The sequence below is a fragment of the Echeneis naucrates genome, chromosome 6 (genome assembly GCF_900963305.1).
Source record: "Echeneis naucrates chromosome 6, fEcheNa1.1, whole genome shotgun sequence".
Lineage (NCBI taxonomy): Eukaryota > Metazoa > Chordata > Actinopteri > Carangiformes > Echeneidae > Echeneis > Echeneis naucrates.
In genome coordinates, this window is record NC_042516.1 from 18,273,000 (window position 1) to 18,287,191 (window position 14,192).

The following is a 14,192-nucleotide window of genomic DNA, read 5'->3' on the forward strand; positions in this document are numbered from 1 at the left end:
TCTCAAATACCCCCCCCTCCAAAAAAAAACAAAAAAACACCCACTCTGGCAATACAGATGTGAACAAACAATCTGCTCCCAAAACAAATGCTGCCATCAGTGATGTGCTGACATTAACCACTTCTGGCCAACTTCAGCTTTAGTTCAACTCTTACTGGTGACGATAAGCCAACAAATAAAATTCACATACATTTTTTTTTTTTTTTTTTTTTTTTAAACATGTAAAAGGCTGAGCTGACTACATGTGGTGAGGCCAAATGAAACATGTACCAATAAACTGTAAAAAGGGAAAGCTGCTTATATCGGACCAAAATTAATTCTTAAAACAGAATCATTCATTCACAAACTACTCCTTCAAACAAATCCAGTTGGTTTTAAACCAGTTACCTCAGAGGCAAAACAGCATGTAGAAGGGATAGCTGTGGTACAACATTCATGAGAACAGTACTTGGACACATTACAAAGACCAGATTCACGCCACTCCAAATGTGAAATATTAAATACAATATACTGGAGTTCAAGAAGCATGCTTAACATGAACCCACTGGAAAGGCAGCTCTTGCCAATGGACTTCTGCATGTAAAGTTGTAGCAGACTATCATGTTATGAAGGGAGGAATAAATAACATTTGTCTGGGAGTCAGTTTTTAAACCTTTGAATGCCACTTAAAATTGCATAGTTGTGTTCATTGACAGTATGCATGTATAAGAATGTATATTGACGGCATGACTTTTGTCTCCTGGCAGTAATTTCACCCAGTGGCTTAACAGGGACATGGTAAGTGAATTTTGCAATCCAAAAGGTGAAAACTTAAGATTTAGGAAGTCCAAATACAAAATACTGCATATGTGGAATGGTTTCGATTACAGAAAGTGACTGCAGGCTCTAACAATATATCTAACTGCCACCTTGGCACCCGTGAATTGTGAGAAAGCTCCACTCCTACAAAATAAAAAAAAAAGTTTTAATCCTACAGCCTATAAAATGTAGAATCAAATCATCTGTAGTTAATCTTTCTATAGAATGACTTTGCAAATATAACAGCACGGATCAAGCTTTTGTGAATGTGTGAATATTTTTTTTGCCTCATTGTGATCCTCAGCTGGAAGTGAATGCTCGAGACTAAATGAAGACAAGTATGTCGGCATGTCAATGGCAAGTCTGTAGTAGAGACTGTCAAGGCAAGGAAGGCTCATAACAGTTAATGATGTAAGGCCAAATAGCTCTACACTCTAGTATATTGGGCATAATGCCTTCTCTCTGTCTTAATTTGCATTATGTCCCATGTGAAACAACACTAATTATGCTCTAAGCACGGGGCTATGCATTCCATATATTATTTTATTACAGGGACTGTACAGAAGCCCAGCTGCTTGGAGAACCACTCATCTAAACACAGCAAAAAACTCAAACTATTCTATATGAATGTGAGGGGAGGGGGGTGAATTTTCAATGATATAGGGTACACATTAGCTCCAAACTCTGAGTTAGTAATTCAAAAGTTTATACAAAAATACAAATTCTAGAATAATCTACAAGTTTTCCAAAGATCTTTACACTAAAATGTACTGTATATACACTGTCGCCAGGACGCCATCTTTTAAATGCTACTTTACAGCAGTTGTGTACAAAAAGCCCGTAGTGGTGCTGCACCTAGGCTTAACAAGCAGTCAGATTACTCAGTTCACAAGTTAGTGTGCAATAAAAAGGGGAGAGTGCAGCAAAATGTAGGGCTACTGCAAATGTAGGGGCATCAGATAAGGAAAATGCATGTCTGAGTAACAATTTAAGGGAACCAGGATCAGTTATGACTTGATGCATCCCTGAGAGGGCCACAACCCTATAAAACATGGGATGTTGACAGCAGTTTATTACTGTTTCATTGTGGACAATTTTTTGCAAACAAGCGGATCCTAGAAGATATTTCACTGTGCAGTCTACTGTAGGTGCCTCGTTTCTCAAACTTGCTTTTAGCAAGATCCATTATGTTCTTAAAAGGAAAGAAATTCAGTAACAAAAAAATGCAACTTAAAAATACAAGTGATTGGAATAAATTAATAGATTTTCTGCTATCTTGAAGATAATAGTATTATCAGTATATTGAAAGAATCAAGCATTAAATAAATTAACATGTACAATTTTAAATTAGTTTAAGTTACAGGCAACTTATTGATGTATTGACTTAATTTCACTTTAACAGATTGGCAAATCTGATCACAGGTTCTTCTCTCAATTAGTAAATAACTGTCAAAATAAGTAAAAAAAAAAAAAAAAAAAAAAAACAATCATCACATTTCTGGACTACACTACACTTCCAAACAAAAATATTGAGGAAGTCACTTCATCTTATGTGACAGCCATGTGAGGGGCTATAGACCCAGACCCTTCAAATTTCTGCTGGGAGTAATAATTGATTAAATTATAGCAAATTGCTCTAATATACAGTGCATTCTGATCAGCTGCATATCAGCTTTTAGCATTTGTTATTAGGACCTGTAGTACAGTACAAGGATATACAGAATGATTCCTGCTCAGGCGTGTGACCTTCAAGCCAGGAAAATTGAACTGTTAAGTTATCAGTGCTCGGACACTCGCATATTTCATTCAGGTCAAAGTGGGTATAAAAGGTTATTATGTACAGTTTGATTATGTATTAAACAAAGGACCTACAGCCTTTTCCTGTGGAAATTAGCATTACTGCTGCTAAATCTCAATAAGGTAACTAATCCTGTTTCTACAAATTCAACTACCGCAATGAGTGTCAACAGAGAAAGTATTCATAGATTGTATATATATATGTTGCACAATGCCATACAGAACAGAATGCACCGCAGATACAGGGGTTCAAAGCACACATTATATAGGGAGAAAGACGAGGCGTCACAGAGGAGAGTGACTTGAGATGTAGGTGGATGAGTGGGTACAACACACAAACATGGTGCCAGACTAAGAAGGCAGCTCAATTAAGGATTGCCATCAGTGGCCATGTTGAAGTCATCCGCAACCAGCAGCAAAGCCTCAATGTTGGCGGCTGTCTCAGGGCTCTGCAGGGAGAGGAAGTCTGAAACGTCCATATTGGCTAATCCGTCAGATGAAGGAGGGTTGGTAGAGGCAGTGCTGCTCACTATTGTGGAGAAAGTCTGAGCTGAGGAGGAAGAAGAGGGGACCCCCAGGCTCACCTCACCAACTTTGGAGGAAGACTCAGGGAGACAGCATGAAGATGATGAGGTGCCTGGATGATGTGGAGGCTCGGGTAGCTGTGACAATGGGGGAGGTGCAGGTTCTGGTGGTTGCTGCTGTGTCAGGGCAGGACCAATGGAGGAGGCACTCTTTGAACCTTTGTCTTTAGCAGAGTCCCTGCAGGCACACTGGCACTGGCAGGATTCCTCCTGTTTGATAATGATGACTGGCAGGCTGAGGCCAATCTGTTGGACAGAGTTACCTGAAACAGACAAAAATAAATAAATAAATAAATAAATTCAAAGGAGAAAGAAAGGGCAAGTAGACAAAAATGAAAATATCTCATTGGAGTATGTGACTGAGGAGAAAGGCTGCTGTGAGTATGAGTGTATGCGTAGGAGTGTGATAAGGACAACTCCAAATGAGCTGATTCATGTACATGGATTAGACAATCAGAAACAAATAAAGAGCAACAATTTTGGCATTTGTGTCTGATTTCACCCAAAATGTGAGGGTTTTCCCCACTTCTGTCATTTTAAAACCCTATTTAAATCATGACTGACACACTCGGGGGAACATGCATGGCTGAACCAGTCAAACAGTCGTGACTCTTCTGTTTGCAGTTCTCTTTCCGTACTTCCTTTTGAATGTTATCAGTCATATGCGTCAGCTAATTTGAATTTTTGTTTGTACACTAACCAACCATAACATTATGAATACCTGCCTAATATTGTGTAGGTACCACTTTTGCCACCCCAACGGGTCTAAACATCAAGACCTCGACTTCACCTACTGTATGTTTACGTGCTTCGGCATCTGGAACCACGACCTTAATAGCAGCTTGTTTATGTCTTATAAATTGCTGTGTAGCTCAAACCAACCCAGAACCTTTTTTTATGTTGCAGAACACATTATCCCTTGAAAGATGCCACTACTCTTAGGGAATACCTTTATTATGAATGGGTACACATGCTCTGCAACAATGTTTAGGTTGGTGGTACATGTCAAAGTAAGGACAAAAACAGGACCCGAGGTATCACACTGCCTCCACTAGCTTGCCTTCTTCCCGGTGCCATGTCCTCCCCAGGAAAGTAACATGCAATCACCAAGCCATGCAAATGACGTAAAAATGAACAGGACTCATCAGACCAGACCACCTTGCTCCATTGCTCTGTCCAGGTACCATTGTAACAAGAGAATGTTCTTCACTTAATCTGTCAATGGTCATACTGTAGTGGCTGATCAGTGTATAATAACAGCATTGTGACAGTGGAGCTGTCTGGTGACTGCTCTAGTATCAGTTGACTCCCATTGCATCAAAGTACTCTGAATAAAACACCTTTTTGATTTTATCACAGCCTTTTCGACACAGCCTTTCAATGTTTATGAAACGGTGAAACATAATTATTCACTACAAAATGACTTACCAGCATTCCCTCCTACTGGTATGGCTGTAGTGAAGAAAACCTTTTCAACTTTTGGAGCTCCTTGGTGTGCCTGTGAACAAACAGTGAACACCACAGTTCAAGCAGGATTGGGAAACACTACAGTATCCCAAGATTACGGCATTAGTGTTATCTAATAATCTTGTTAGTAAAAATATTTCCTTATGTCTTTTCAATTTTTGCCATTTTGCATGCCTGTGGTATTTAAAATTGTATCAAATATTTTTCGAGTTTATCAGTATCGAGTTAAAAGTTTTAATATTGTAGCAACACCAGTAGGAACATTACTCACAGCCTGCTCTGGGTTCTGCTGGCTGCTGGCAGCACTGCTGAGGATCCATTGAAGGTTCTGGTCGGCCATGACCAAACCGGGTTGCAACAGGTTCTGGGTGGGTGCGATGGTGATGGTGGCAGGGGTGGGAGCCAAACCGGGGCCAGAGTTTGGGACAGGGTTGTTGGCCAAAGGCACAGGTTGCGCCACAGCTGTCAGAGCATCTGTAGTGCTGGCTGTAACAACAGACACAGCAGCAGTGCCTGTTTCTGTGCTGGTCAGTGCTGGAGCCAATGGAAGAGGAGCAGAGATGGGTGCCGGCAGAGGAGTTGTCTGGGTCGCACCATCAGGCTGCAGGAATGTAGGTGGCAGTGCCACATACTGCTGGGAGGGGGGATGGTTTGGTGCTTGGAGAGCAGCCTGAGCAGGTACATTGGAGATCTGCTGAGGCCCAGGTAGTTGCATGAAAGAGGGGGGCTGGCTGGAGCTGACAGTAACAGCGACAGAAGCAGAGGTCGAGGTCTGAGAGGCAGAGCTCTGACTGAGCTGGGAGGAAGCCTCCATAACTGCAGTTGTGTGGGAACAGGAAGATGAGGAGGTAGGATTGACAGAAAAAGAGATGAGAGATGAGGCATCAGTCACTCCTTGTTGGGTAGGGGTCTCTAGACCAAATGGTTCAGCAAGGCTCTCTGAGAAAGGAAGTAAACATTCCTTCAGAAGAAGAACCTTTGATAGGACTTAAGTTGGCAGGGTTTGAAATGTTCTTACCATTTTGAGCGGCGTCATCCTGGCTGACACTATTTTCAGGACTCTGGAACATGAGCTCAAAGATTTTAACTGGGGTTACATTGTTGAGGTCTAGATTTTGAGCCTGTAAAAACATTCAATTTAAAAAACAATTAATCAAGACAGTAAATGAAGTTATTATATATGCTAATTATTATCACAGTGGATCAACATAACAACTGAGCTTGGATGTAAGAAAATCTTAGGACATATAAGACAAGGACAGACATACATTATGGATGTTTTCTCGTAGTTCTGAGTCTGTAGAGATGAGACTCAAGTCACTGAGGCACAACGAGTGATTTGCATCCTGTAATTAAGGGATGAATATGTTAATGAAACTTGCCACCATTATGGGACCAAGCAGGTGATCAGTAGAACATCTACTAGGTGTTAACCTACGTTTTACTGAAAAGGAACGACTTAGCTCAAAAAAGTGTAAAGTCATCATCACCAAATAAAATCATTGAAAGAAGGTGTACAGCATTTTTTGCTAACCTGCTGTCAATATTATGTCGGAGAGAGAAAAAAAAAACCCAAAGCAAAATAGTTTTTTAGTTAGGAAAACTGGAGAATGCTAAAAAGATGCTGCACTTTGGCTTACTTCAGAGAGCGGGTGGGTGAGGGTGACACTGAAGGCTTGCCCTTTGTCATGGCCCCTGATGTGACTTTTCAGACTGTACTGACTGCTAAAAGTCTTCTCACAGCCGTCACTGGGACAGTTGAATGGCTTCTCCCCTACAGACACAGAGAGGGAGAAATGGGGAAGAGCTAATCAGAAAAAAAATCAGCTTCGATAAAAATTGCTGCTTTATTTGTAACTTTGGAGGTAATTGAAAGAATACGCAAGGATAACTCTCTTTCAGTCAGACAATTCCCATTACCTGCACTTTGTTTTTATTTTTTATTCTGTAAATTTATAGCATGCATGTAACTGCAAACAGGAAAACAGGTTGATGTTTTCCTTTAGCTTTCATTTGAAAGAAGGTTTTATTGGACAGATAGTAAAGCAAAGGTCATTTTTTCTTCATTTGAATAGGACTACATTTAGGAGGTCAATAGGTAGATGCTGCATTACTTTCTCTTGTGTATTTTTTTTTAAGAATCCCCCATATGAAATACTACCTATAGTTTTATTACATGCAATCTCTTGAACAGGAATAAATAACAAGACTGTTTCCCTGAACAGCAACACAGCATTTAAGGCTATTTAATTGCGGCTCTTTTAACTATGTTCCTACACACATTGTACAGGAAGATTAATGAATACAAAATGTTTTTGATTGCTGGAAAATCCAATATGGCCACTCAAATTATCTGTGTGGGAGGCACATGTAATCATATAAACGCAAGTCAAACATATCTGGAAAACAAACATGTCTCTGTTTACCGAGATAATCAAGCTTACATAGTTCAAACTACTGCTATGTACCTGTGTGAGTCCGTACATGTGTTTTTAGGTGATGACTTGCAGCAAAAGCTTTGCCACATCCATCGTGGTCACACCTGAAGACAAAGAAACAAAACCATGACAAGATGCAGACAGGACATGTGTTCATTTATTTACTGTAAAGTAATTTCCTTGCTATAGGAGTGAGCAACCTTGCCTTGTTATATCACTACAGAAAAGTGAACATACATCGAGCAGATGGGAAACTGATATGCTGAATCATGCATCTTAACACTACTCTGTGCGTCTGTCTGCGGTGCTAAGTGCATCTAACACAGTGAAAGGAACTGTGAGCAAAATGTTTCAATATGAAAAGACAACTGCATTTTTCTGGACACAAAAACCTTAAACCACACTTAAAAAAAAGCTGCTCTTTGGCATCATTCACAGTTTCCACTTCGAGTGGGTGAATCCAGTGATAGTGAGAATCCTCACCGGAATGGCTTCTCCCCAGTGTGTGTGCGAATGTGCTTCCTCAGGTCGCTGAGTGTGGTAAAGTACTTTGTGCATCCCTCCGATTCACAGTTGAATGTCTTTCCTGTGTGAAGTCTCTGATGTGCTTTTAGTCTGCAGAGACAAACAAGTTGGTTTCATTAAACCACAATGGGAGAGGGAAAGAAACTATGAACAGCTGCTTTAAACAGCATGTGCAGTATTACTGCTGCATTTAATGTAAGTGTATCTAAAAAGCTTTTAAAAAAGACAGTTGGGTATAAATTGAGATGGCAACAGAATCTAATCAGAGAGGGACAACAAGTCAGTCAAGTATGCACACGCTCTTAGTCGCAAATTAGAGAATATGAGAATCTGGGTGGAAGTGGCATGGGTAATGTAGTATTATTAAAAAGCCAGTCCACCAGCATGTGGCACAGGTTTCCTGTCCAGAGTAACAGCCTCTGACAAGCAGTTAAGGCCAGTGGCACACCACATCACCAAGCCCCAGTCATGTTGACAACTCAATCAATATAGACCAGAGGGTCTGACATGAACTGGTTGAGATCAAAGCTAAATCTAAATAATGCTATGAACACATATCATGCCCAACACTAGGCATAAAAGTTACTTAATCTGCTGATGGTTATTTTATTATGTCAGAACTGCTATTTTGAGGCCTTGAGTTAGAAAGTTGAACCTCATTAAATAGCGGTTTTTTTTTTTTTTAAACATAAGAACTATTTTGAGGGGAAGGTGAAGGAGGAGTGAGGGGTGGCTCTGATCTGCACGGTACTTGAATCACATGGCAGTCATGCCTAATTCATACCCTGATTTATTTACCCTGGATCATAAATAAGAAGATGAGCATCATGCTTTATGGAAAGATTTAATCAAGCAAAAGAGACTGTAAACTCATTAGGAATTATTTACTAAACTAGTATATCAAGTGAGAAAAGGGACAATTTCCTCATAGACAAAGTGAGTCACATCGATTTTTATATACTGTGTTTGGTTCAAAACGAGAGGATGTCTTTTGGGTAATCAGGAACCCCAAGATGAAATTTGTTCTTGATGCTGTTGCTTTTTTAACTGATCTGATTTTAATGTACAAATCAGTGATTAGGCTTCGGGTTAGCATGGCCCTTTTAAGAAACAATGCTATAATGAAACTATTAATAGATATTTTTGGGGCACCTAGTTTATGGTAGAACTTATTGTCTCTCATAGCACAATCTGTCATTTCTCTTGTATCATTTCACAACAAGCAATGAGTATGACCTGAATTAACCTGAATTAGCAGCACCATAAAAACAGTACACAGACTTATAAATAACCACACAAGCAACCTGCATGTAGGCTCACCTGTAGAGTGTGTTGAAAGCCTTTTCACAGCCTTGCACATCACACTCAAACGGCTTCTCCTTGGTGTGAACACGAACATGGATCTTGAGACTGTAAGAAGTAAGAAAGGCCTTTCCACAGCCCTGCTGATTGCACACAAAAGTGTACTCGCCCCTGTGAGTCTTCTGATGTGTTCGCAGATTTCCTGCTGTACTGTACGTCCTTGTGCAGCCCTCAAACATGCATTGGTAGCGCTTCACCTGATAGAGAAAGGAGAGAGAGAAGAGTTCATTACATCAACACTGTAGATTAAATCCAGTTAATTCAACGTGAAATGACACTGAAGCTCATAACAAAGTAGTAGTTTCAACTTGTATATTTGAAAAATCTGGGGAAAAAAACGTGTTAATTCTCAGCATTGCAGCAATGCCATCGAATGAAATGACAAGTGCGACCCTTCGCAGCAACTTCAACTCTGTGACTCAGCCACTCATCAGCACATGAAACAAGTGAGTGCAAAGGGCATGGATGCTGCCTAACATCCCTCATGCCATTTTTCCTGTCCATTTTTATTTGCAGCAGAGATCTCCATTGCAGTGTGGCAGTCCCTCTTCTCTTTTATCACGAAAGCCCCAGGGCAATGTGGATAAAAGCAGCCCATTCTGTTTTATAAAAAATTGCTACCGTGTACAGAACAGAAAGCACAAAAAAGAAAGCTTGTGGCCAGTCACATCGATAGCAGGTGTTCCTTCCTCCGCTAGTAACATCATTTCTGTAAACTACTGGCCTGATCCTGATGGAGGTGTGATTTCAGAGTCACAATTATATTAATCACAATGAAGATGATTTCCACAGCACAGTAGCCTTACCACAAAACAAAACAAAACAAAACAAAAAAAAAACCCCAGCAATGTTCCCAGTGTTGCACAGACTGATACCTTCGTCAGCAGGAAAAATAACTAATGCAATACTGAAAACCCCACATTGTTCCTGCATCCTAGCAGACTTGATGCTACGTTTCACAAAACATTTTCGGATGAAAGAAGTAAAAATAAGTAATAAGAAATAAGTCTTTTTTTTTTTCAGCCTTACTCATAAACGCTAATCTGAGTGATGGGTAGCCCAAAGCCATTCACTTTGATTTTGAGGATGTGGGAGAGATCATTTGTTAAGCAAACATCCATGCAAAGCCACTGTGGGCAGCATGCTATATCTTGTAGTTCAATACTGTTCTCATTCCCCACACCTCCGTGACTCTCCTCAACCACCAGTTTGATCACTGCGTGAGAGCACTGTCTGCTCTTCGGCCTCCATGGGAGGGTGGAAAACACCACAGTACAAATGAATTTGTTATGCGAGAATCATTACTGTTAATTTCCTTATGTGGACCTTCCCATTTGTTGGTTCATGGGAAAGAGCCACTCTTGATGTTGTCTAAACATATGCAGACATATATTTTTTTTTCTCCTTTTAGCATGATAATTCTCATATTTAGCAGCACAACTGCATGAATGAATATGACACTCAATAAAGAATCTAAATTTCCCGTACCAAATAATACGGGTTTTGTCAGCATTATCTTCTGTTTTCTGGTGTGTGGGTGTGCAGTTTTGTTTAGATTTATATTTCCTCGTTCAAATGAATAGGAAAGTGTGTCCAAACCTTTGACTGGTAGTGTATATGCACTCTGTGCCTGAGACAGATGCCTTAGCAAATGATGTCATAACATCATAACGATGACAAATTTAACAATACATTTGAACTGAACATTACCAACAAACAATGCAAGCACAATGGTGGTGATCAAGAAAATCCATTGCTTAACATTAAACAAAAAGGGGGCTTGGTGTCTCTTTAACACACACAATTACATTAAATATTGTATTTGTTCAGTGATGCTACACTGTCGGATTAAAAAGACCAACACTACCAATACTTCACACAGACTCCCCACCACCTCACTGTAACAAATCACTGTCACTAAAAAGGGGATGTGATACATCATAAACTGTCCTTTTCTTATGACTCAGAGCTCAAAGAAAAGCGTTGCGTTGTTTTGCTCTTGATGCAGTCTTGCAAAAAGTATTAACTACCTCTGCAGGATGTTATTACTTACAGACTACTTACAAACTCTTCAGCATATGTGTCTGTTAGTGTATCAGACAATTGCACCTTGCAGCCTTGCATCCTTTAGCACACTGCCTTATATTTGGAAAGGACCAGCTTTGTTACCAGTGCACACTTGCTGCCAAGTGGTTTTGTTGTCCGAAGGATAAGAGACTGAGAAGCTTGTGAATAGGCAAAGGTCCAACTAGTACAAATGTCATGGAATCAAGGAGCGAAAAAACACCTACTTGGCGAAAATATCTAGGTAAGCTAAATGAGCAAACAGTTTAAAACCACTGTTGGTGTTCATTTTAAAAGGCCATCAAGCACATTCATGTATTTGGAGGTGTCCTTTCCATTACACTCCGAAAAGAACTGCCAAAAAGTAGGAGAAAAAAAAAAAAAAAAAAAGACAAAAATACACAAATACACTTGGTGCTCATGTGCCTGATATGTGCAAAAATCTTAACATAAAGGTTTATGTTATCCTTATATGCCATGTTCACATATTTGTTAAACCAAGTACCAACAACTAGGCAGTACTTCTGCAGTGATAGTTGAATACATTCTATTGAAATGCTGCTCATTTGTGTGGGGTAACTGGCATTTCAAAATGAATTTATTCAATGCTGTTCAATATTCAAGGAACCCATTTTTCAACAGTGTGCAGCTGTGTCCATACTGAGCATTCAAAGAATAAGGTATCCTTTCATCAGCACATTCAAATTTCATTAGCATTGTAAAGCTGTATTGTTATTTAAATTTGGATGAGAAGAACTTATCCAGGGCTTACCTCTCTCTGTTTGGTTTCTGGGCACTCGGAGTGCAGAGTGAGTGTGGCCCCCTCTATGTTGCGTGGCATAGGCGTGGAACCTGGATTTATTGTGAACTGTATCTGGTCTGCAGAAATGGTGTGGTGCACATAACCTTGTGACATAGCATCAGGGTCAGCCATAAAGGCTAGAGAGCTGTCCTCCTCATCTCCATCACCTTCCCCTTCAGTTAAGAAGGTGACTCCATCTTCGTCACCTCCACAGTGACCCTCTTCTTCACCCTCCTCATCCAGCCGGATGGGGTCCCGCTCAATTAGCACTGTGGTTCGGTCATACACTCGACCAGAAGATGATGACGGCTCAGCAATCAGATCATCATCTTTGTCAAAGTGGATCTTGTCTTCTTCTTCTTCGTCATCTCGCTCCAGGTGATCCACCTCCACCTCAAAGTACATGGGCGCCTCTGTATGAGGGCCATTCTCACTCATGGTCCCTGGTGCCTCTCCTTCCTTAGCAAGAAGGACCGCACACTCTCACTGTTAACTTTACAGTCTGAAAAATACAGGAATAAAACCATTTCCTGTTACTTTTACTTATCAAGGGGAAAGATTTAAACAGAGTAACATAAAATAGAAAGTAAGATGAATCTTAAATGTAATTAAAATCATGCACAGGAAAATTACAACTAAAATGCAATTTGAATACATTGCAAGATACCAATGGTTTATTTTCACAGAGGACTGTGCCAGATGAAAACTGATTCGGTCTCAATCTAAAAGAACAGTCTTACAACAGACTGCATGTCTCGGAAACGCTATTTGATTATGTGAGCAGTAAAATAAAGTTAAATTCTGAGCTTGAGGTGTGCATCTGTAGCTAGGATTTAGTCCTCACAATACAATTTAAACCAATCCTAGTCCCACAGGCAATTCAAGTTTGTATTACAAAACCCTAAACCCCCAGTATCAGTGCACTAAGAATTAAATTTCAGTGACATATAAAGCTATGTTCAATTTTTTTTGGTGTCCATTGATTCAGGAGTTGTTATTGATGGAGGTAGAACACCTACATACATTCATATAAATAAACACAAATATGTGGAGTTTATCCCAATTTAATATTCATAATGCCTCAAAAAAGCTCATTTGGCATCTGACCAATTCACCAAAAAAGATGACATGTTGACAACGAGGTTTTGACAGCACTAAATGCCAATGGAAATCATCAGTCTTCTAAATTAGACCTTTATTTGTCTATCAAAATACGGCTCAAGGTTATCGGTAATTAAAATGGAGACACTGGCCTTGTTAAAAGGAAACTAGCGCATCGGGATCTAGAAGTTTCTAAATACATTGACAGAAGTGACGAAACAACAACGGATACTATAATTAAAAAAAATTCCCGTGTGATGATTTCCAGTCAACAAAGACTAATCTAGCCGGCTTTCACAAAACAACTTGAATTATTAAAGCAGATGTCACATTCACACGAAAATGTCAGTAAAGTTGTCTACACGAAACATGGCTGTTAACGTTTACAATGCTGCGCGGTTAGTAAACAAGAGCTGCCAAATAAAAAACAATTTTATCGCCAAGTTTAATCAGTTTGACTGGCAGTGTTGGGACTGTAAGCTAATGTAAGGAGACATTACTGTTAAAGAGCTGATTAACGATCCGCTGTTTGGTTACTGGCCGGGCGGTGTTTTCACATCGGCCAGCTTGGGTCACATCGCTGCTCACCTCAGACGTGCATCGCTAGCTAGCTAACACACAGATACCAAAACATTCATACTGCGTGTATTTCAAATAAAAAGGCCCGTTTTGTTTGCATGTATTAACATAACATCCGGATTAAGAAAGTCACCACAGCAGGTTTTTTTTTTGTGTCTAGTACGAGCCTCTGGTTAGTTAAATGAACGTTTGGTAACTGGCTAATTCAACTAGCAACAATTTCGCTCCTCTGTTAGCTAAGCTATGAGGCTAGCAGGCTAACAACGTTAGCCAGTTGACTGTCGACAGCTGATAACACCCACCTTGTTCATCTCTGGGCCGAAGACAACAGACCCAGTGTTATCAAGACTTAAATACGCACGTTAAGAGGAAACGACATTAAGATTTATTTACCTGGGTTGAAATTTCAGCCTTATCTCTGTGCTTCAGGATGTTTGGCACTTTCTTCCTCTCCCCTCCCTTGGATACTCTACAACGTCACAGAGCCGCAGCCATTCGTGATGTATTATGGGAAAATAAATGTCATAAATAAAACTAAAGTGAAACACGAACATATTATTCTTTCTAAACCTCTAACAGCTTTTTGCACAGATGTATCAAGTGTACATACACGTAAGCCAAGAGTTTTTCGGTGTGTGCTTCTTGCGATTGGTTTCATGAACATTAATTGGAGGG

General features: G+C 40.0%; 1 protein-coding gene across 2 annotated transcripts; it reads right to left on the reverse strand.

Moving 5' to 3' along the window:
* Positions 1 to 164: 164 nt before the first annotated feature.
* On the reverse strand, positions 165 to 14,160 carry mtf1 (metal-regulatory transcription factor 1). 2 transcript variants are annotated; one of them, XM_029503493.1, is made up of 11 exons: positions 13,911 to 14,160; positions 11,808 to 12,339; positions 8,930 to 9,168; positions 7,568 to 7,699; positions 7,115 to 7,188; positions 6,287 to 6,420; positions 5,915 to 5,992; positions 5,665 to 5,767; positions 4,918 to 5,462; positions 4,608 to 4,677; positions 165 to 3,442 (listed from the first exon to the last, which is right to left on the reverse strand). In XM_029503493.1, the coding sequence occupies exons 2-11, from the start codon at positions 12,273 to 12,275 to the stop codon at positions 2,964 to 2,966; spliced, it is 2,322 nt and encodes a 773-aa protein (XP_029359353.1). In that variant the 5' UTR covers positions 12,276 to 12,339; positions 13,911 to 14,160; the 3' UTR covers positions 165 to 2,963. The 2 variants fall into 2 exon arrangements, with proteins under 2 accessions (XP_029359353.1, XP_029359352.1); XM_029503492.1 differs by having other exon boundaries at positions 4,918 to 5,585.
* Positions 14,161 to 14,192: the final 32 nt, after the last annotated feature.